The 20,714-nt window shown below is 43.1% G+C and overlaps 1 protein-coding gene across 3 annotated transcripts in view; it reads right to left on the bottom strand.

The window, feature by feature from the left end:
* CAMK1D (calcium/calmodulin dependent protein kinase ID) overlaps positions 1 to 20,714 on the bottom strand; it is a 363,622-nt gene that overhangs the window by 4,772 nt on the left and 338,136 nt on the right. For all 3 annotated transcript variants that reach the window (XM_054695091.1, XM_037510613.2, XM_054695092.1), the window contains exons 7-8: positions 7,827 to 7,939; positions 6,232 to 6,310 (exon numbers count right to left, since the gene is read on the bottom strand). In XM_054695091.1, the coding sequence (XP_054551066.1) occupies positions 6,232 to 6,310; positions 7,827 to 7,939 (192 nt within the window). The remainder of the gene's footprint in view (positions 1 to 6,231; positions 6,311 to 7,826; positions 7,940 to 20,714) is intronic.

Genomic DNA, 20,714 nt, shown 5'->3' with positions numbered 1-20,714 from the left:
GAAATCATCACTGAAGAAAAAAAAAATGTTCCTACCCACCTTGCCTTTCACTTTAGAACTGAAAGCTTGGTTGATGGATTAAGTCTGCACCAGACTGAGCTTAAGCTGAGAATACACTCTGAAGGCCCCTGCTAAGTGCAGTTCCCCAGAACAGACCCCTGTCTTTTTCTCAGCAGGGCTATAAATACTTAGCCTAGAGATATTCAGAATGAACTAAAGTGAACCAGGTTTCCACTTCCAACAACTGTTAAGTGTTCTTTCCCCCCAGACACACCTCAGTCAACAAAAGTAGAGTATCTGAGTTGGCAAATCCATCTGACACAAGAATGACAAGGAGACCAGGGGACTGATGCTTATTAAGCTTTTTCTCCAGAGAGCTCCTGTGAGTGTTTCTTCCTGCACCATCATAAGAGGATACCAGCTCCAGCTCGTCAGTGAGCAGCCCTTTCTTGGAAGCTACCAAGCAAAGTGGTAGGAAGTATGGCACTCCTCAGGCTGAGCACTGCCTGTGCCTCAATCCAAACTAAACAGATCAGTGAGTGAGAAGCGGGGCTCCCTCCTCTGTGGGTTAATATGGCTGCATGTAAGGAAAATGCAAACTGTCAGTCATTTTAGGAATGTTCTGAACTCACTTCCCACAACCTAGGGTGTGCTATGTGGTTGGGTGAGAACCCAGCAGAAGGCAGAGGTGGTCTCACAACTCTGTCAGGCACTCTTCTTGGGGGGCTGCAGCCACCTTGGGTCATGACAGCACATGTTCTTCTTCAACAGAAAAGGCTGCTATGAGGAGGCCTGGAAGCTCAAAATGCCAGTGTATGACAGGAGACTCGGGGCTGCCAGCTCCAGCAGTTTTCACCAACAAAACTGGAGGCATGGAGTCTGAGACTTGGAATCCCCTTAGTTGCTGCTGTGACTGTCCTAGCAATTGAACAATGCCTCCCCCACAGAAGAATTTCTTTAAAACAGAATTTCTGTATGCAGGCACACCTCAGCCAACATGGTGGATTCAGCTTCACACCACAAGAGAGTGACTATATCAAAAAAGGGATTCAGGTGAATTCTTTTGTTTCCAAATGCATCAGATGTATATAAGAGGTGCACTTACACTGCAGCCTCAACCCAGTGTGGAGAGCATCAGGTCTAGAAAGCAGTGTCTGTACCTTAATTAAGACATACTTTACTAATCCATAATCAATTGAATTTAAGGGAGACTAGCCCATATATTCTGGTTGGACCTGATTTAATCAGTGGGAAAGCTTTGAAAGCAGAGATGAGGCCTTCTCCCAAAATGAAACTTCTCCTATGAACAGCACCTTTATCCTGTTCCTGAGCTGCAGCCTGCCCAAAAGATTACGGATTTGCGTAATTACTTCCATATTGCATATGCCAATTCCTTGCAATAAATCTCAATATATATTTAAAAAAAAAGACATTCTTTACTGATTAAACATGCTACCCATCACCCAAGCTGCTGTGGAAAAGGCATCGATAGACTTGCTCCACACAGACTTGCCACAAATATTCAGTTATATAAAACACAGTTTTGGCGAAATGCCATATAGGGAGCTGTGCCTGTGTGTACAACACATGCGTAAAGCTAGGGACACCCACATGTCATTCAGGTCTCACATTCTCTTTTGCGTTCCAGTTTTAATCTCTACACTAATGAGCTAGATGGTGCATATTTACACCACCCTTTGTGAGGTGTCCCTTGCTATCTTTCTGCACACACCGATCATCCAACTCATCTCTCCTTGACTCTTGGTGCCTCTGTGTTCTGGATGTGAAATGCTCTAACCCCATGTCTCTGACTTTTCATTTTTCTAGCCACTTGCTCAACATAGGCTTTGTGATGCCTGGTGTGATTCCTGGACAGTGGGTGGCTCCCAAGTCCGACGGTCAGCCTGAACTCAGCTGGTTGAAGCCCAGAGGAAGTGCAGTGGTCTCTGAACTATGAGGAGAGGGCTGCAGGTGCCATCTTGGTCTGGCCAGCACACGATGTTCCTCCAGGTGTCACACTGCCATGAACAGGGTTGGCTAAGTGTCCCCAGGGGGCTGATGCTCAGGGTCATCACTTTGATTTGCTTGTCAGTGAAACTAGACACAGAGCTTCAGCCCTGTCCAAAGCAGACAGATGAATCCTGTCTAGGTATTTCTCTGCAACGAGGACTGGGTTCTTATCCTGCCATCTGGCACCCTCAATTCCTAGGCCAGCAGCCTGTGGTTCCTTGCCATGCAAAAAGGCAGATCCCCTGCCAGGAGGGGCTAGGGAACACTTGGTAAGAAGGGTGGACTGCTCTTGACAAGAGCTTTGAAAGGATCCCTCTCCTGTCCAGAGGGTCTATCTGGAAGTGAGGGAAAGCATCTGCAACTTTCCAGGCTTTTCCTTTCCGTGGGGGCCTGGAGTAAGTGGGAAGAGCAAATGTAGCAGAAGAGATGCTGCTGTCTGGATTTAATTGAGGTGGCGAGACCACAGCTTACAGAGTGGTGATGTTGATAAAGTTATGCTTCGCTGGAATAATTACTCCACTTTCCACCAGCTCACAGCTGAATCCTTGTTCTCTTTTGCTTGGGCAATTTTACATGCAAGAAACAAGTACATCACTAACACAGGCAGTGCGGTACTACAGGGATGCTTGAGCAAATGTGTGTCTTTAAAATCATTTAAAAAAAAAATTTTCCAATGTTTTACTTCCCATAGATTCTGAAATGCACAGGGAAAATGATAAAGCACGGGGCAAGCTCCATGCCTAAAGCAAGAAGGCATCTGTGCAGCTCACTCATGGATAATGTGACAGAGACTGACCCTGAAGTTTGCCTCTAACATGACCTCTCTCCTGAGCTCCACATTCTTGCAGCTAAACAGCTCCATAGGTCTCCACCTAGAAAACGCCAAGAACTTTCCTTATTCTTTCACTCAAGCCCACTATTCTTCTGGCACAATCATCCACCCAAGTCCCTTAGCTGAGCCTTAGGAGTAAGCCCCAACTCCTTTCTTTGCCTCACCCCATCCACAGAGCCCTACCCAAGCCCTGGAGCATCTGTTCCCCTGGAGACCCTCTCGATGAATTAAAGGCAACTCATATAGATTGGACTTTTATTAGTGCTACAGACTCTTCTTCTTTGTATATATTTTACTCCTGGAAAAGTCCTATCAGCTAGGTGCTGCTGGTATTTACTACCTCAATTCTCTAGAGAAGCCCACGGGGCTCAGGGAACTTGCCCCAGCACTAGGAAGAGAAGCCAGGATTTGACTGAACTCAAGCAGGCTGCACCAGAACTCACACCAGAATCCTGCCAGTTCTGCTTTCTTTCTAGTCTCATCTCCCAGCCCCCTCATTGTCTGCTCTACTCCAGAAATTCCAGATGCGGTGATACCGAGGATGGATGCACAGTTTTAAGTAGTCAAGCTGTGGCTGAGACCTCAAGTGCCCTCCTTCTCCCGGAAGGTTGGTGAGCAAGGCTCAACCTCTCCCTGGACTCTATCTTGACTGTGCTGAGCCGCCCTGCTGCCTCCACCAGCCCCCTCAGAAAAGTGACCTCTCCCTTGGTTTTTCAAAAATGTTCACTGAAGGAGAGACTGTTTTAATTGGATCTTTGTCCTGACTTCCACAGTGCGAGACTGGATTAGTGAACAAGGTCTAGAAAGTAAATCACTTCCCTTCTTTGGAGGTCATTTTCCTCCACCATCAGATAATCCCCATGACATTTATTGCCACACTGTTTAGCGAGGACATAGAAACAGCCTAAATGTCCATCAGTGGACAAACTGATCAAGAGGAGGTGGAGTTCCACGTGATGCAATACTGTCAGCCATAAGGAAAGATGAAAGGCAGTCATTGACAGTAAAATGGAAGGAGTTTGAGGGAATTAGTATAATGAAGCAACTCAGAGTGACAAATACAAATACTGGACATTTATGTAACAGATAAGCTGACAAAGGAAAATACAAAAGCTAGTAGACATTAATAAATGCAGTGAAGTTAAGGGGTGGGGGGAGAAACGGATAAGGGCATATATGGGATGGAGATGGGGGTGGATAGGTAGATAATCCCCAAGTCTCTTATATATAGGACAAGTGCGTCCTGGAAAAGTAACACTTGTCGTGGTGACTATGGTTACAACTGCTCTATGGTATATGTGAAAGCTGCTAAGACGCCACAAGCTAAAATTCTTATCACAAGGGGAAAAATTATTTTGTATCTCTACAAGATGATGGGTATTAACTAAACTTACTGTGGCAGTCATTTTGCAAGACATGCACCAAGTCATTATGCTGTCTACCTGAAACTCAGTGTGGCATGTCAATCACATCTTAATAAGACTGGAAGAAAAAGTCTTATATGGCTTTCAAAGCCTACTGTTAAGAAGTAAGAAACCCTTTGTTATCGTCACTGTTACATAATTTGACCTACAGTCCAAAGTGACTTCTTAGAAAATATTGAGACATGAAATAAAACTTCCATCAGTGCAGATAAAAAAAAAAAAGAAAATACTGAGACAAAAAAAAACAATAAAAACTGTGCATAATTCTTTCTGGCTCCATCCATTTTGCTTCATTATGCTCAATGAAATAAGTCAGAAGGAAAAAGAAAAATATCGGATGGTTTCACTTATAGGAGGGATACAGGGGAACCAAATACAACACCAGGAGAAAAATAATAACAATACAAAATACAACAAAACAAAAACAATTATAAATCAGAGACATCCTGTAGGGGAGGGGGAGAGGAGGTGGGAGGAGCAAAAAGAAAAAAAAGGGAAAAAAACAAAAACAAACAAACAAAAACCAATCAAAACTGCCTACTTATTTAGGAATTCTTTCCTCCTCCCTCCAGCCCATTCCCTCCTCCCTAAAGGTGCGGAGAGCATCATTTAGGATCAGACAATTCTGGTGGCTTTGCCTTTAGCTATGTGTGCAGCCTTGGTGAAGTCACCTTATTGTCCTAAATCATTTTCCTTATCTCTGAAATGGGGATACACTCTTACAGAGTATTCTAAAGACAAAAGATGAGATGATATTTTAAAGCAGTTAACACAGTGGCTAGAACATAACAGGTGCTCAATAAATGATAGCTGTTAAAATACCATGAAATTGAGCAGGACAGGGCTGTAAGTAGGTCCCCAAGGGAGATTTAGCAGCATATTCAAGTCTAGAGAAAAGGACCCAAGAGATAGTGGGATAAACAAGGGGATGGTTTTCTAGGGTGCTTCTTAGGGGGAGAGTCCTGAAAATCAAGGTTCTGTCCTTTTTTTTTTTTTCCATTTTATTGGATATTTTACTGCTTCTGGTCTTTTGTTTCAAAATGGATATTGATGGATGGGCCTCCCCTGGTGGCGCAGTGGTTGAGCGCTGGGCTGCGGAGCTGCCCGCGGCCTCTGTAGTGCCGTTTGATCCCTGGCCGCCAGCAAGGGTCCCACATGGCGTGCAGACCTCTCCTGCTGCCTGCTGCTCCCCTCCGCAGTGTATTTTGTCACTCTGCCTGTTCTGTTCCCCGCTCTGGCTCTGGTGGGTTCTCTCACCCTCCCGTGCTGCTGACTGTACCCAGTGCTTGTATAAATAAATAAATAAATCTTAAAAAAAAATTTGGATGTTGATGAAACTTTCACAATAATACCTTAATGAGGCATTTACTAAGTACCAGACACTATGCTAAGTCATCTTTTACATGCATCATCTCCATTACTTCTTATATCAAACCCATAAACAAGGTAATATTATTTTCATTTTAAAGATGAGAAATCGAAGCCCAGAACAATTACGTACAAACCCAGAGTCACATCTAGTTGATAGCAAAGCTTTATAGGACACTGCTCAAAATGTAGTAGAGCATGCCATAAACCATCAATTACTCCCCATGGAGTTGAGAAATTCTTACTTGAAAAGTATCTTAAAAGGGAGAAAATAGACTTCAATTCACTTAATGACCGAGTTGTGGAAAACAACTCCAAATTTAATGCTTTCTTGGGTAATTACCGGCAGTAAAAATGATGTGAAAAAATTTTGCATAAAGTAGAAAAGGAGGTAACCTTGGTATCCTTGGTACCCTTGTTATTAGCGTATTCAGAGACTGTGTCTGGAAGAACAAATGAATCCAAGTGTTGGCTTGGTCAAAGGGCTAAAGCCACTGGCCAGAATGAGGTGCAATTATTTCCGGGGTCTTCACAATTAGGGACGGTCATTAGGAAGCTTTCTCTGGGGAGGTTTGTCTAGTGGGTGCTTTTTCTTACCAGGGGTGCCGAGCTGCCTGCTCACATGTGTATCTTTTATTTGGGTCTTTCTCCATGAGGTTCCGAATGAAGTCTTTTGCTGTTCAAAAAGAAAGCACAAGGGATGGAGTCAGTGTGTGGTTTGAGATGTGACAATGCAATACCAGAGGGTTTTTGAGAGTATCTGGTATGACATGAGACCAGGTGTCCACAGACCCCAGGGTAGCCGGGGCACCACACAAAGGGCAGGTGGCACCAACATCTGGGGTCAAGGAGAACCAAAGCGTGGGACTTCCAGTGGTGACGCATGAATGAAATGGCAAGTAAACCAGGTTGGGACCCTGTCCTCCCAGCCTGAAGCTCCTTCTGTCTGGCAGTTAGTGATACTTTTGGTTCAAAGAAGAGATAAACAGGCCCCTCATTCATCTCACCGATGCCTCAAAGAGCTGTTTTGCTGATGTCCCAATTCAACAAACTCTCCTGAGCATCTAACCAAGCTCACCAGCTCCTGGGCAAGGGGCAGTGAATACATAGCCCTCAAGCAGCCCCACATCAGGCAGCCTCTCACAAATAAAGAACAGGAGTCACATGTGAGGAGACATCCCCCAGTGGGAAGGTGGAGTTTGTCTGGAGGCCCAGCACGAGAATGACCAGAAGCAGGGCACTGAGGACCTGAGGGTTGGGTCACAGATCTGAAAGATGACAGCCCCGTGCCCAAATGGAAATCTCAGCATCAGAGGGGCTGGCAGGTCCCTGGCCAGGAGGCTGGGCTTCTGGGTGAGGCTGCATCCTTCCTAGGTCAAAGTAAAACCTTCTAGAGGTCATTTCCTACAAATCGTGGAGGCTTATCCCAGGTTTTAGAAGACTGAGAGGGAAAGTAAGGTGTTTCTAGTTAGGCGGAATTAGGATAAATAAAATAATAAAACACAATATTTGAATCACCCACCTGTGAGTACAGAACGCTATCTAGTCATTATTTCATGTGACCCTCACACCAACCTCCGTGGTTGGAAGGAATATTAGTGCCATCTTAGCAGTGAGGAAACAGAGGCTCAGAGGTTCTTAGTTTACACAGGCCTTGGTTTCGATCTTCATCTCTGAGGAAGAGATGGTGAGTGTCTCTGGGAATGATTGAGTGTGGCAGAGCAGCCGAGGCTCTGTAGTGAGAACTTAGGTTCAAATCCCAGCTTTGCCACTCAGTAGCTGTGTGACTTTGGTCAAGTTATTTCACTTTCTGAGCCTCAGTTTCCTCATCTTTCAAGAGGGGATAACAGTAACACCCATCTGGTAGGCTGTCCTGAGAACTGGGAGTTAGCTCACATGAAGAGTTTAAAGTGTACAGCTCATAGTAGGTGCTCAGCAAGTGCTAGCGGATACAGTTTCTCTCCTACATGTGGGGAACACCCACCTCAGGGCATGGTTAGGAGAAGTGGTGGGGTGAGTCTCCACCTCCAGATGTCCTTCACCTGTCTTCTACTTTGTAATCAAGCCAAGTATACACCTCAGGAAGCTTCCTCTGATGCTTCAGGCCTACTCTGAGTCTCCTGGTCTGTCAGAGTCAGGTGGCCTGCATGTAACATTCTCTGGGGCCACCCCCAGTGAGTTGAACCACTTACCAGAGTCAGAGATGTCATCCCAGTAGGGGGAGTCGAACTCATATTCTGCTTTGAGGATCTGTTCAAAGAGCTTGGAGTCATTTTCATCATAAAAAGGAGGGTAGCCACAGAGCCTGGAAGACAAGATGGTAGAAGCTCTGAAAAGACTTTACAGTCAGCCTGGTGCTTTGGCCCCCAGAAGGAAGAGCCACTTTCCCTCAAGCTGAGGAAACCAGCACTGTGTATAGTGTAAGTGCCATGTCAACAGAGAAATGAACTCCCATTCTGCGAGCATTGGTGGCATGGAAATAAAACTGATATAGTAAACAGAAAAAAAAGGGTTAGCTCAGGTGAAAATAAAAGGTGAAATATATGTATTTAAGTCCACTTTAATTCATGTACATTATTCACCCTAAAAACCTACCAGACAGCCTTCTGCAGTGTACACACTATTGATCTTATGGTCTGCAATACTGTCCCTAATCCAAACAAAATATATGTAATATTTTAGTGTCCTTACAAGCTCACTTAATTTATTAAACAAAGAGAAAAAAGGAAATTTTACAAGCTTGAGCATCAAGCTGCCACAGGTTCCCCTAAACTGCACATGATCGCTCTACCCTGCCCAAATGGGACATTTGGAAATGCCCAATTAAGGTTTTGCTTATTAATGGGCAGTAAGTATAAGCAGAAGTTGGTATGAATTATAATATCGCAATATTGTAATACTGACATTCCATTCTCCCACTGAACCAATGAAAGTTGATTTTAAAAAAATGAAATTAGGTTGCTGGTGCAGTAACACATAGTTCTGGGGGTTCCTACAGTCATCTGACAAACATTTCAGGAGAGAATGTTCATCAAATACCCCAATTCAGCTTGTTCCACAAACTCATGAAGTCTCACTCAAGGCTGCTCTCAGTTCCAATGGAACTTTTTCCCCATTAGTAGACCATCACTGCATTTTCTGGGCACACATTTCCTTATCTAAACATGAGGAGGTCAGGCTAGAAAACCCCTAATAATTATTGAGGCTTTAAGCTGCTGTGGCTGTAGGAATTCCTCACCCAACTTATTTGGCTGGCCAAGAGACCTGGGGAGAGCCCTAACACATGCTTGAGGCCCACATGGAACAGGTACAGAGCCCTGCTGGGCCTGGACACTCAGGAAAGGGTGGGGTCACTGCTGTGTGTGTGAGTGACCAATGGGGTAGAAGACAGGGCTGGATTCTGTAAGGCCAGGTGCAAAGCTGGATGGTGAAGAATTCAGTTCTGGTTCTGACAATCCAGAAGTGGCGGCCACAAGGGGCTCTGCTGCTTCAAGGAAGCCCTAGGCCTTCCCACATAGCCCAACTTTGCTCAAAACACAGAGATAGCCTGGAGACCAGCTTAATGAGAACCAACGAACAGGGATCAACAGATTCCAGGTCTTCAAAAGATCAGGCTGTGAACAAATAAGAATTAAATAAAGGTTCAAAACAGCCTCAGGTTGGCACTCTCAGCTGCTCCTGCAGCCACCCGTGATGTCACCAGCCATGCTGCATGGGGGAATGACAGATGACATTTTTTAAGGCTCTGAAACATTCTGTGGATGATAAGATTTGAAATCATCTCTAAGTGTCTAGAAAACTTCATTTTTAAAGATATGCTGCTTTTGGCAAAATGAAAGAGAGCCAGTATTCTTGAAACCACTAAGCACATATTTCACTGCCTGGGGAAGGCCTGGAGCTGGGAGATGGATATGTAAATGTTTCCCATAATGAGGATTTGGACTAGATGAAATGTGCATATTAGGAAAAGCAGACAGAGCAAAATGTTAGTTCTTCTTGGAAAATGACTAAATTTTAGATATGTGAGGTTTTTGTTTATTAACAACTGAGTGTTTTATTTTACAGTTTGGCTTTCTTCTCAAGGGAAAAAATCTTTAAGAAAATTGCAAGGACAATGTATTCTTCTTGTGCCAATTTTCTGAATGTAAATCCCAATTTCTTCTGGTTTTAGCTCTTCTGTGTACAGAATGCTGTGTTTATGAGGTTGTACTAAGAATGGAAGAAAGGAGTGATTTGAAAACAAGGGTTGTAAAAGAATAAACAGAAGTGATAAAATCTTCCTCAGATTTAGAAATCTCACAGAGATCTATCTCCCTGGCCATGCTATTTCATCAGTGGATTTGTGCGGAGGATCCAAACAGAAAAATAACAGCTTTGTGCTCTTTATCTTCCTCTACAGATGTGGCTTCCCTGGTCTTGGACTTGCCTCCTTGCACTTGTAATTCCTGTGTATGCATATTTTACCTTAAATAAAGCCATTCCCAATTGTTTTAGGCTGAAAAGTTTATGGTTTAGAATGACAACTAAACTTGGCCTCCCTGGTGATGCAAAGGGTTAAGCACTGCACTATGAAACAGTCCGCAGCCTCTGGAGCACAATGAGTTGGATGCCCGGCTGGCCAGGGAGAAACCCACATGGCGAAGCAGACCTCTCCTGTCTCGCCCGCTGCTCCCCTCAGCAGTGTATTTCACTCAATCTGCCTGTTCTGTTCCCCACTCTGTCTCTGGTGAATCCTCTCACCCCCTGCATCTCTGGCCTGTACCCCAGCTCTTGTAAGCATAAATAAATGTAAAAAAAAAATAAACTTGGCAACACAGTGCCTGATGTTTACACCCAATACAGGCAACACACTTGCCCAGGCATGGAGAACTCTTCCACCTCCCAGCCATAAGATAGCTATTTCGTCAGCCATCTTATATGCCTGGGACATACTTCTGCGAAGGTGCTACTAGATTCTAGTTTAGCCTGGATTAGCATTTACTTGGGGTCAAGAATTCCACCAAGAGCTTTGCTGTGTTCTCTCAGTTAAAACTCACTGCCCCAAGAAGCAGGTGTCCCCATACCTTCCATGTGCCCCTTTGAACCACTCTCCATTTACTGTGTTCTGGGCACTGGGCCAAGCAACTTACACATATTGTCTCATTTGTTGTCTATTATTTATTTATTTATTTTATTATTTATTTATTTTTTATTTATACAAGCAATGGGTACAGTCTGGTGAAAGAATTCACCAGAGACAGAACGGACTGATGAAGTACACTGCTGAGGAGAGCAGCGGGCTCAACAGTAGAGGTCTGCACGCCATGTGGGACCCATGCCGGTGGCTGGAATCGAACCAGTGCTACAGAGGTGCGGGCAGCTTCGCAGCCCAGCGCTCAACCGCTGCACCACCGGGGAGGCCCCTATTGTCTATTTTTGAAGTAAGCATTTCCAGTGTCCATTTCCAGATGAGAAAAGGCAGAAGGAGGAAGGGGGCGGAGCAACATGGCGGCGAGGAGACGCTGCGAGTAAGATCTCCCATTAAAAAAGTGAATAGGGAGGAAAAGCGGCAGGTCCCAGTGAGAACTGGGACACGGAAGATAAACGGGTGACGCCAGCGAACTGCCCGAAGAAGAAACTGGCCATAAAAGAGGACTAGAAGGGAGGGAAGCGCAGAACCCTGCTCCCTCCCCGCCCACAGAGGCGGCACTCTCCGACCGGCAGAGAGGAGGAAACAACAAACCAAAACAACCAACAAGAACAAACGACGCAGCAAGCGGGACTGTGAGCGGAAAGGAACTATTGCAGCCACCACACCCCGTGAACGGGAGCTGAGGCGAACCCTGCAGGATCCGCCGCGGCGGTGAGCGAACGGCTCCGGGCGCCATTAGAGAAGAACAAAGACCCCGGGAGACGCGCACACAGCCCGGGCTGCCGGTAAGCCTGCGCGGGAAACGCGGCGCGCCTGGCGCGCTTGAAAAGCAAGTGCAGACCGGGATCGCGGCTGCCCAGGTCCCCGCGCCTGCGACCTAGGCTTGCGGGGAGACGACCTAGGCTTGCGGGGAGACGCACGGAGGTCCTCACTGAGGTGAAGGTCCCTCCCTGAGTAAGCAGGAACCAGGCGCCCAGGCACTGGAGCCGGGTGCAAAAGGCGCCATTCCCGCGCCACTGAACTGGGCTACAGCCCGCGTCCTGGACCTGAGGGCTTTGAACTGAGACCCGGGGCACGAAAATTCGGGGCGTGGGTTCTCCACGACGGTGGGGCACAAGGCAGACACAGCACCCCAAAGCTGTTGAGGTGTACCCTACCATTCCCGCTCTGTTCTCTGTCCCACGGGGTGGGGGGAGGCGAAAAACAGCCCCCCAAGGACAATAGGAGAGATCTCTGGCGCCACCTAGCGACCAGGAAAAAAAAAAAGTCACTAACACCCTATAAAACAGGACATTTCTTAAGTCTGCTTGAAAAGGGCAGAAGGTTTCTGGAGGACCCAGTGGCCAGCCGGGAAGTTATTCCACGCCAGGCCCCTTCCGACCAGCAGTCTGAGCCCACAGAGGGAGCAGGCACCCACGTCCGGGGCAGACCGGGTGCGCAGAAGAGTGTGCCTGAAACCGGAGGCGCAGGGACTGCATCCCGCTTCGCCATTTGAGAACAGGGACATTTCTTCAGTAAAAACTGCCTAAAACCAGCAGAAAGCTCCCCCAGAAGACAGAGATGGCTCCTGGAAGAGCCAGAGGGGAGCGGAGAAGTTCACCCAAGATGTCAGTCAGTCCGAGCAACACAGTGTCCCAACGCATACGACAAATTAGAAAACAGACAGTAGGGAGTAGAAGAACCACACGCAACCTAAAAACTCCTCAGGAAAGAAGCACACCACAAAAAGAAAACCACTCCCCAGATTGCAACGACAGCAACTTGGAAGAACTTCTGAGCCTTCCAGAAAGAGAATTTAAAATTGCCATGATTAAAAAAGTGATAGATCAGAAGAAGGAAATTGAGTCCCTAAAGAGGGAAGTAAGAGAAATGCAGGAGATCAAAGAATTAATGGAGGAACTAAAGAACTCTGGGAAAAGCAATGAAAGCAGAATAGATGAAATGGAAGAACGAATAAGTAATCTTGAAGACACAGAAATAAAAAGAACCAAAACAGAAAAGGAAAGAGAAGTACGAAGGAAAAAGAATGAAGAAAGACTTCGGGAACTATCTGACTCCATGAGGAAAGGAAATATAAGAGTTATAGGAATTAAGAGCTGATGAGACTCAACAACAACAAAGAAAATAATCCAGTCAAAAAATGGGCAGAAGAGCTTAAAAGAAACTTCTCTGAAGAGGAAATGCAAATGGCCAACAGGCATATGAAAAAATGTTCAACATCACTTGTCATCAGGGAAATGCAAATCAAAACTACCATGAGATACCATCTTACACCAGTGAGAATGGCACATATTAAAAAAACTAGCAACAACAAATGTTGGCGAGGGTGTGGAGAAAAAGGAACTCTTCTGCACTGTTGGTGGGAGTGCAAACTGGTCCAACCACTGTGGAAAGCTGTATGGAGATTTCTGGACCTACTAAACATAGAGCTTCCATATGATCCAGCAATTCCACTCCTAGGTATTTACCCAAAGGACACAGAAACATCAATTCCAAAGAACACCTGCACCCCTATGTTTATAGCAGCACTGTTTACAATAGCTAAGCTTTGGAAACAACCCAAATGCCCAAAAGTAGATGACTGGATCAAGAAGATGTGGTACATATATACCATGGAATATTACTCAGCATTCAAAAAAGATAAACACATGCAATTTGCAGCAACATGGATGGCGCTGGAAGGGATCATGCTCAGCGAAATAAGCCAAAAAGAAAAAGAAAAATACCGGATGGTCTCACTCATAGCAGGAATCTAGAAAACTTAAATAAGGGACCAGGAAAATGAATAACTATAAGAAAGTGAAAATCAAAATCAACAAAAAACTATGAACCAGAGACACTTTTAGGGGGCGGGGGTGGGAGGGGAGGGATTGGGGTCAGAATGGGGGGCTGCAATTGTATGGGGAATATAACAATAAAATTTATTAAAAAAAAAAAAAAAAAAAAAGAAATGAGAAAAAAAAAAAAAAAAAAAAAAAAAAAAAAGAGTTATAGGAATTCCAGAAGGAGAGGAGAGAGATGTAGGAACAGAGAAAATATTCATGGATATAATTGAAGAGAACTTCCCAAATGAGAAGAAGGAGCTGAAAATTGATATACAAGAAGCAAGAAGAACACCAAACTTCCACGACGAAAGGAAAAAACACAGCAAGACACATAATAGTAAAGCTCCCAAGAATCCAGGACAAGGAAAAAATAATGAAGCTGACAAGAGGGAAGAAACAGATAACATTCAAAGGAAAACCAATCAGGCTGACATCAGACTTCTCTGAAGAAACACTACGGCAAGGAGAGAGTGGAGGGACATAGTCAACAGACTCCAAGAAAAGATGCCAACCAAGAATACTCTATCCCGCAAAGCTCTCTTTCCTCCATGAAGAAAGAATATGGACCTTCCCAGACAAAGAGAAACTCCGGAATTTCATTGCGACTAAACCCCCACTCCAAAAAATACTACAAGGAATCCTAAAGCCAGAACCTCAGAGGGACGAATAACAACGAAAGAAGACCAAAAAAAAAAAAAGTTATTAAAAGAATAAATAAATAAATCAAAGGAAAGACAAACATAATGGCAAATACAGATGCTAACATATCAATATTACTCTAAATGTAAATGGACTAAACTCTTCAATAAAGACACAGAGTTGCAGCCTGGATTAAGAAACAAAACCCAACCTTTTGCTGTCTCCAGGAAACACATTTAGCTACAAAAGATAAAAATAGGCTCAAAGTCAAAGGATGGAAAACAATCCTACAAGCAAATGGGCCAAAAAAGAAAGCAGGAACAGCTATACTTATATCAGATAAAACAGACTTCAAACTCAAAAAAATAAAAAGAGACCCCAATGGTCACTACATTATGATTAAGGGGACAATACTTCAAGAAGAAATAACACTCATTAACATATACTCACCAAACGAAAGAGCACCAAAATATATCAGACAACTGTTGTCCTCTCTGAAAACAGACATCAGAGAAAACACATATGTAGTGGGAGACTTCAACACCCACTATCAACAATGGATAGATCAACAAGACAAAAAATAAGTAAAGAAACTAAAGCTCTAAATAAGGACCTAGAGCATTTGGGCTTAACAGACATCTATAGAACACTAAACCCAAAAAAAACGGAGTACACATTTTTCTCAAGCGCACACGGATCATTCTCCAGGATCGATCACATACTGGGGCACAAGACAAACATCAACAGATACACCAAGATTGAAATCATACCAACCATCTTTTCTGACCACGAAGGCATCAAACTAGAAATAAATCATAAAAAGAAGGCAAGGAACTATCCTACCTCATGGAGATTAAAAGCCACACTACTGGAAGACCACTGGACTAACGAAGAGATCAAAGAAGAAATTAAAAAATTCTTTGAATTGAATGACAAGGAGGACACCAATATCCTAAATGTATGGGATGCAGCAAAAGCAGTAATAAGAGGAAAATATATAGCATAGAAGCTCACATCAAAAAAACAAGAAAGAACTCAAAGAAACAACCTAATCTCGAAGCTCAAAGATCTAGAAAAAGAACAACAAAAAACCCAGAACCAGTAGAAGAAAAGAAATAATAAAAACCAAAGCAGAAATAAATGAAATTGAAACTAAAAAAACAATCCAAAAGATCAATGAAACCAAGAGCTGGTTCTTTGAAAAAATAAATAAAATAGACAAACCCCTAGCCAGGCTCACAAAGGAAAAAAGGGAGAAAGCACACAATACACAGAATCATAAATGAAAGAGGAGAAATCACAACGGACACAGCAGAAATCAAAGAATAATCAGTAACTACTATGAACAGTTATATGGAAACAAGTTCAACAATCTAGAGGAGATGGACAAATTCCTACAACTCTACAATCACCCAAAGCTAGATAAAGAAGAAATAGAACACCTAAACAGACCAATTACAAGCAGCGAAATTGAAATGGTAATTAAAAACCTCCCAAAAACAAAAGCCCAGGACCTGATGGATTTACAAATGAATTCTACCAAACATTCAGAGACGAATTAGTGCCTATCCTTCACAAACTCTTCCAAAAAATTGAGAAGGAAGGGACAATACCAAACACGTTCTATGAAGCCAATATTACACTAATACCAAAACCGAATAAGGACAACACAAAAAAGGAAAACTATAGGCCAATCTCCCTAATGAACACTGATGCAAAAATCCTCAATAAAATTTTAGCTATCAGAATCCAACAATGTATCCATAAGATAATTCACCACGACCAAGTTGGATTCATTCCAGGGGCACAAGGATGGTTTAAATCCGAAAATCAATCAACGTTATCCAACACATCAACAAAAAGAAATATAAAAACCATATGATAATATCAATAGATGCTGAGAAAGCTTTCGACAAAGTGCAACACCCATTCATGATAAAAGCCCTTGAAATTCTTGGGATACAAGGAACATACCTCAACATCATAAAGGCCATCTATGACAAGCCAACAGCCAGTATCATTCTCAATGGTGAAAAGCTGAAAGCAATTCCATTAAGATCTGGAACAAGACAAGGATGTCCACTCTCACCACTGCTTTTCAATATAATACTGGAAGTCCTAGCCAGAGCAATAAGACAAGAGAAAGACATCCAAGGAATCCAAATAGGAAAAGAAGAAGTCAAACTATCACTATTTGCAGATGATATGATAATATACATAGAGAACCCCAAAATCTCCACAGAAAAACTAATTCAACTCATCAATCAATTCAGTAAAGTGGCAGGATACAAAATCAACACGCAAAAGTCAGTAGCCTTCCTATACACAAACAATAAATCTGAAGAAGAAGAAATCAAAAAAACCACCCCTTTTATTATCGAAACAAAAAAAATCAATATTTGGGAATAAATCTAACAAAAGAGGTAAAGGACCTATACAAAGAAAACTATAAAACACTGTTAAAAGAAATAGAAGAAGACACAAAGAAATGGAAAGACATCCCCTGCTCATGGATTGGAAGAATAAACATTATTAAAATGGCCATCCTACCAAAAGCAATATACAGATTCAATGCTATTCCAATCAAAATCTCAATGGCATTCTTCAAAGAAATAGAACAATTATTGATGAAATTCATATGGAATCACCAAAACCCCGAATAGCCAAAGCTCTACTGAAAAAAAAAGAAGGAAATGGAGGCATCACACTCCCAGACTTCAAACTATACTACAAAGCCATAATCATCAAAACTGCATGGTATTGGAACAAGAACAGACATACAGACCAATGGAATCGAATAGAAAATCCAGAAATAAACCCACAGATCTATGGTCAACTAATCTTTGACAAAGGAGCAAAGACTATGCATTGGAGCAAAGAAAGTTTGTTCAATAAATGGTGCTGGGAAAACTGGGTCGCTACATGCAAAAGAATGAAGCTTGACCACTACCTCACACCATACACAAAAATCAACTCAAAATGGATTAAAGAACTAGACATAAGACCTGAAACCATAAAATACATAGAAGGAAATATAGGCGAAACACTACGGGATTTGCACATCAAAGACATCTTTACAGACACATCACCCAAAGCAGTGATAGTGAAGAGAAAGATAAACAGCTGGGACTACATCAAATTAAAGAGCTTCTGCACAGCAAAAGAGACAATAACAAAAACAAAGAGAAACCCCACCAACTGGGAGAACATTTTTGCACCCAACACTAATGATAAAGGACTGATCACAAAAATCTGCAAAGAGCTGATGAGAGTCAGCAACAACAAAGAAAATAATCCAGTCAAAAAATGGGCAGAAGAGCTAAAAAGAAACTTCTCTGAAGAGGAAATGCAAATGGCCAACAGACATATGAAAAAATGTTCAACATCACTTGTAATCAGGGAAATGCAAATCAAAACTACCATGAGATACCATCTCACACCAGTGAGAATGGCACATATTAAAAAAACTAGCAACAACAAATGTTGGCGAGGATGTGGAGAAAAGGAACTCTTGTGCACTGTTGGTGGGAGTGCAAACTGGTCCAACCACTATGGAGAGCTGTGTGGAGATTTCTGGACCTACTAAACATAGAGCTTCCATATGATCCAGCAATTCCACTCCTAGGTATTTACCCAAAGGACACAGAAACATCAATTCCAAAGAGCACCTGCACTCCTATGTTTATAGCAGCACTGTTTACAATAGCTAAGCTTTGGAAACAACCCAAATGCCCAAAAATAGATGACTGGATCAAGAAGATGTGGTACATATATACCATGGAATATTACTCAGCATTCAAAAAAGATAAACACATGCAATTTGCAGCAACATGGATGGCACTGGAAGGGATCATGCTCAGCGAAATAAGCCAAAAAGAAAAAGAAAAATACCGGATGGTCTCACTCATAGCAGGAATCTAGAAAACTTAAATAAGGGACCAGGAAAATGAATATAAGAAAGTGAAAATCAAAATCAACAAAAAAACTATGAACCAGAGACACTTTTTGGGGGTGGGGGGGCGGGAGGGGAAGGATTGGGGTCAGAATGGGGCGTTTGCAATTGTATGGGGGAATATAAAAATAAAATTTAATAAAAAAAAAAAAAAAAAAAAAAAGAAAAGGCAGAAGGAAATGCCACTTGTTCATACGTAAGGGGAAGAACAGAATTTTAACTCTACCCAACTCCAGAGACTTTAGGCAGTGCAGCCAGTTATTGTACCATAGATGGGGGAAATACATATACATTCTCTTCCTAAACTGCCTCTGAAGTGAGGCTGTCTTCTTTTCATATTTTTTTTTGTTGTTGTTTGGAAACAGCCAGAAGCAAGGGTAGAAAGATCTGACAAGGAAATAAAGAACAGTTTGGAGTCCTTGCAGTTAGAAAATCAATACCTAGTTTTCTACCCAGCCTGCCTTCCTGAAAGACAGATTGGAGAATGGCCAGGACCATTACGGCCTGTCTGTGAGAGAGAAGGACTGGAGAAAAATGAGCCTGAGTTCATATTGAACCAAATTCCAATATGATCACGTCCAATAGCCTTTGTTTGGTGCTTTGCTTCCATGCAGTGCCAAAGGGCAGGCAAAGGGTATCCCCCCTGTAGAGACCTGTGGAGCTGTGTGGGGCTGCCATACCTCAGTGCCCCAGAATCACTGGGAAGTCATGTGCTATACATAAGTGAATTTTCTAAAAGTGCTCTGAAAAGTGCTCAAGTGCTAAAACATATTTTCAATGTCATATAAGAAGTATCTGACTGTTAGAGTCCACTGTCATAACTGAATACATATCAGAAAATGGCAACCCAGAATTTGTCGTTTTCGTCTAATGGGAAGGAAGGGCTGTGAGGGAGAAGACAAAAAAGTATTTTTCAAGGAAGGGTTTGTTGTTATTCCTTGAAGAGGACTCCAAATTTGCTTTCTGAGAGGTTATGAAGTGTGGCCTCCTCAGCCTGGGTTGAGAAAGAGAGACCTGGATTCAAATCTTGTCTTCAACAAGGACTGGTTAAGTGACCTTGGGGAAATTATATAGCCTCCCTGAACCTCAGTTTCTTTTGTGAAATGGGGCTAATAATGCTCACCTTATAGAGAGATAATATATACTGTATTGTAATGTAGACGATATATAAAACATACACATGGCTGGATGGATAGATGTTAGATATAACATATGAAGGTGCCTGTCACATGCTAGTCATTAAATACCAATGTCCTCATCCTTACACATTTCTTTCCTTTTCCATCCCACCAATTCCACTGAGTCCTTTGCTGGTTCCTTCAACTGAAATATCTAAAGTGGGGATACAGTTGTTCACCATCAGAAAGAATAGTAAGAGAGGCAGAGAGAAGGAGCGAAGCCCCAAAGCACTCAGTCCAAAGTCCTACACGCTAAATGTGAAAACAGGTGGTGCAAGGCATTAAGATGAAAACTATGAAACTATCCGCAGCCACTGCAGCACGAGTTCAATTACTGGCCAGGGAGCTACCCACATGCTGTAGCAGACCTCTCCTGTCTCACCTGCTGCTTCCCTCAGCAGTGTATTTCAGTCAATCTGCCTGTTCTGTTCTCCACTCTGTCTCTGGTGAATCCTCTCACCCCCCACACCTCTGGCCTGTACCCCAGTTCTTATATACATAAATATTTTTAAAAAATCCTTGTGTTTTTTTTAATATGAAAATGAAGCATTATGTTCTTACATTTTTGTGCAGTCTCAGAATCATCCATTAATGAGCATACATCCTGATGTAAACTTCTAAGGAAGGGAGAAAGATGCTGTGTCTGCTCATTATTTTGTGTTCTGTGTTAAGAATAGGAGAACGGAATGTGCTAGAGATCTGCTTTTAAATTCTGATCTTTGTGCACCAATATCTCCAAGCATTGAGCCAGGAAGTCCTCCATTCTAGGAAGGGTTCAGGCCTTTCTGAAAATATTTACTCAAAGGCATATTTAAGAATGAATATTTTATGTAATTAGTGTACCATAAAAATGATTGAAACAACAAAGTTCTATGTTTACTGCAAACTAGATGAGCCACATAAGGCCAACAACTTAGGCCCAATGAGTCTCTGAAAAACACTCAAAAAGTTAATCAAGTATGGGCATCCCTCTGTAAAGGCAGGACTGGCCACAGTGCAGGTTTTCTGATCCCATGCAGACCGGGTAAAGGAGGAGTCAGAGTCCTCAGTGGTTTTGCAGGTTTTTTATTGGGGTTCACCAGGCATATGGCAGGCAGGGGTGCTGGCTGGGGGCTGGGAGGCTGGCAGGCCTCCCAGCCCCCAGCAAGTCTTCACTCTATCTGGGCTCTCTGGAGTTCGTTCTGCTGCTTCTCGGCTTCTCTTTCGGCTTCGGCTTCGGCTTCTGCTGCTGCCGCTGGCGTCCCCGTGACGCCGCCTTAAAAGCACAGTCTTAGCCCAGGTGAATCCCATCTACCTATGCCCACACCCTATTCCAGGTGCCCGCCATCAGGCATGCATTCAGGACAAGGATCCAT

Source organism: Talpa occidentalis, unplaced genomic scaffold (assembly GCF_014898055.3).
Source record: "Talpa occidentalis isolate TD23 unplaced genomic scaffold, MPIMG_talOcc4v2.1 talOcc4.14, whole genome shotgun sequence".
Classification (NCBI taxonomy): Eukaryota; Metazoa; Chordata; class Mammalia; order Eulipotyphla; family Talpidae; genus Talpa; species Talpa occidentalis.
This window is presented reverse-complemented; position numbering and strand designations above follow the sequence as displayed.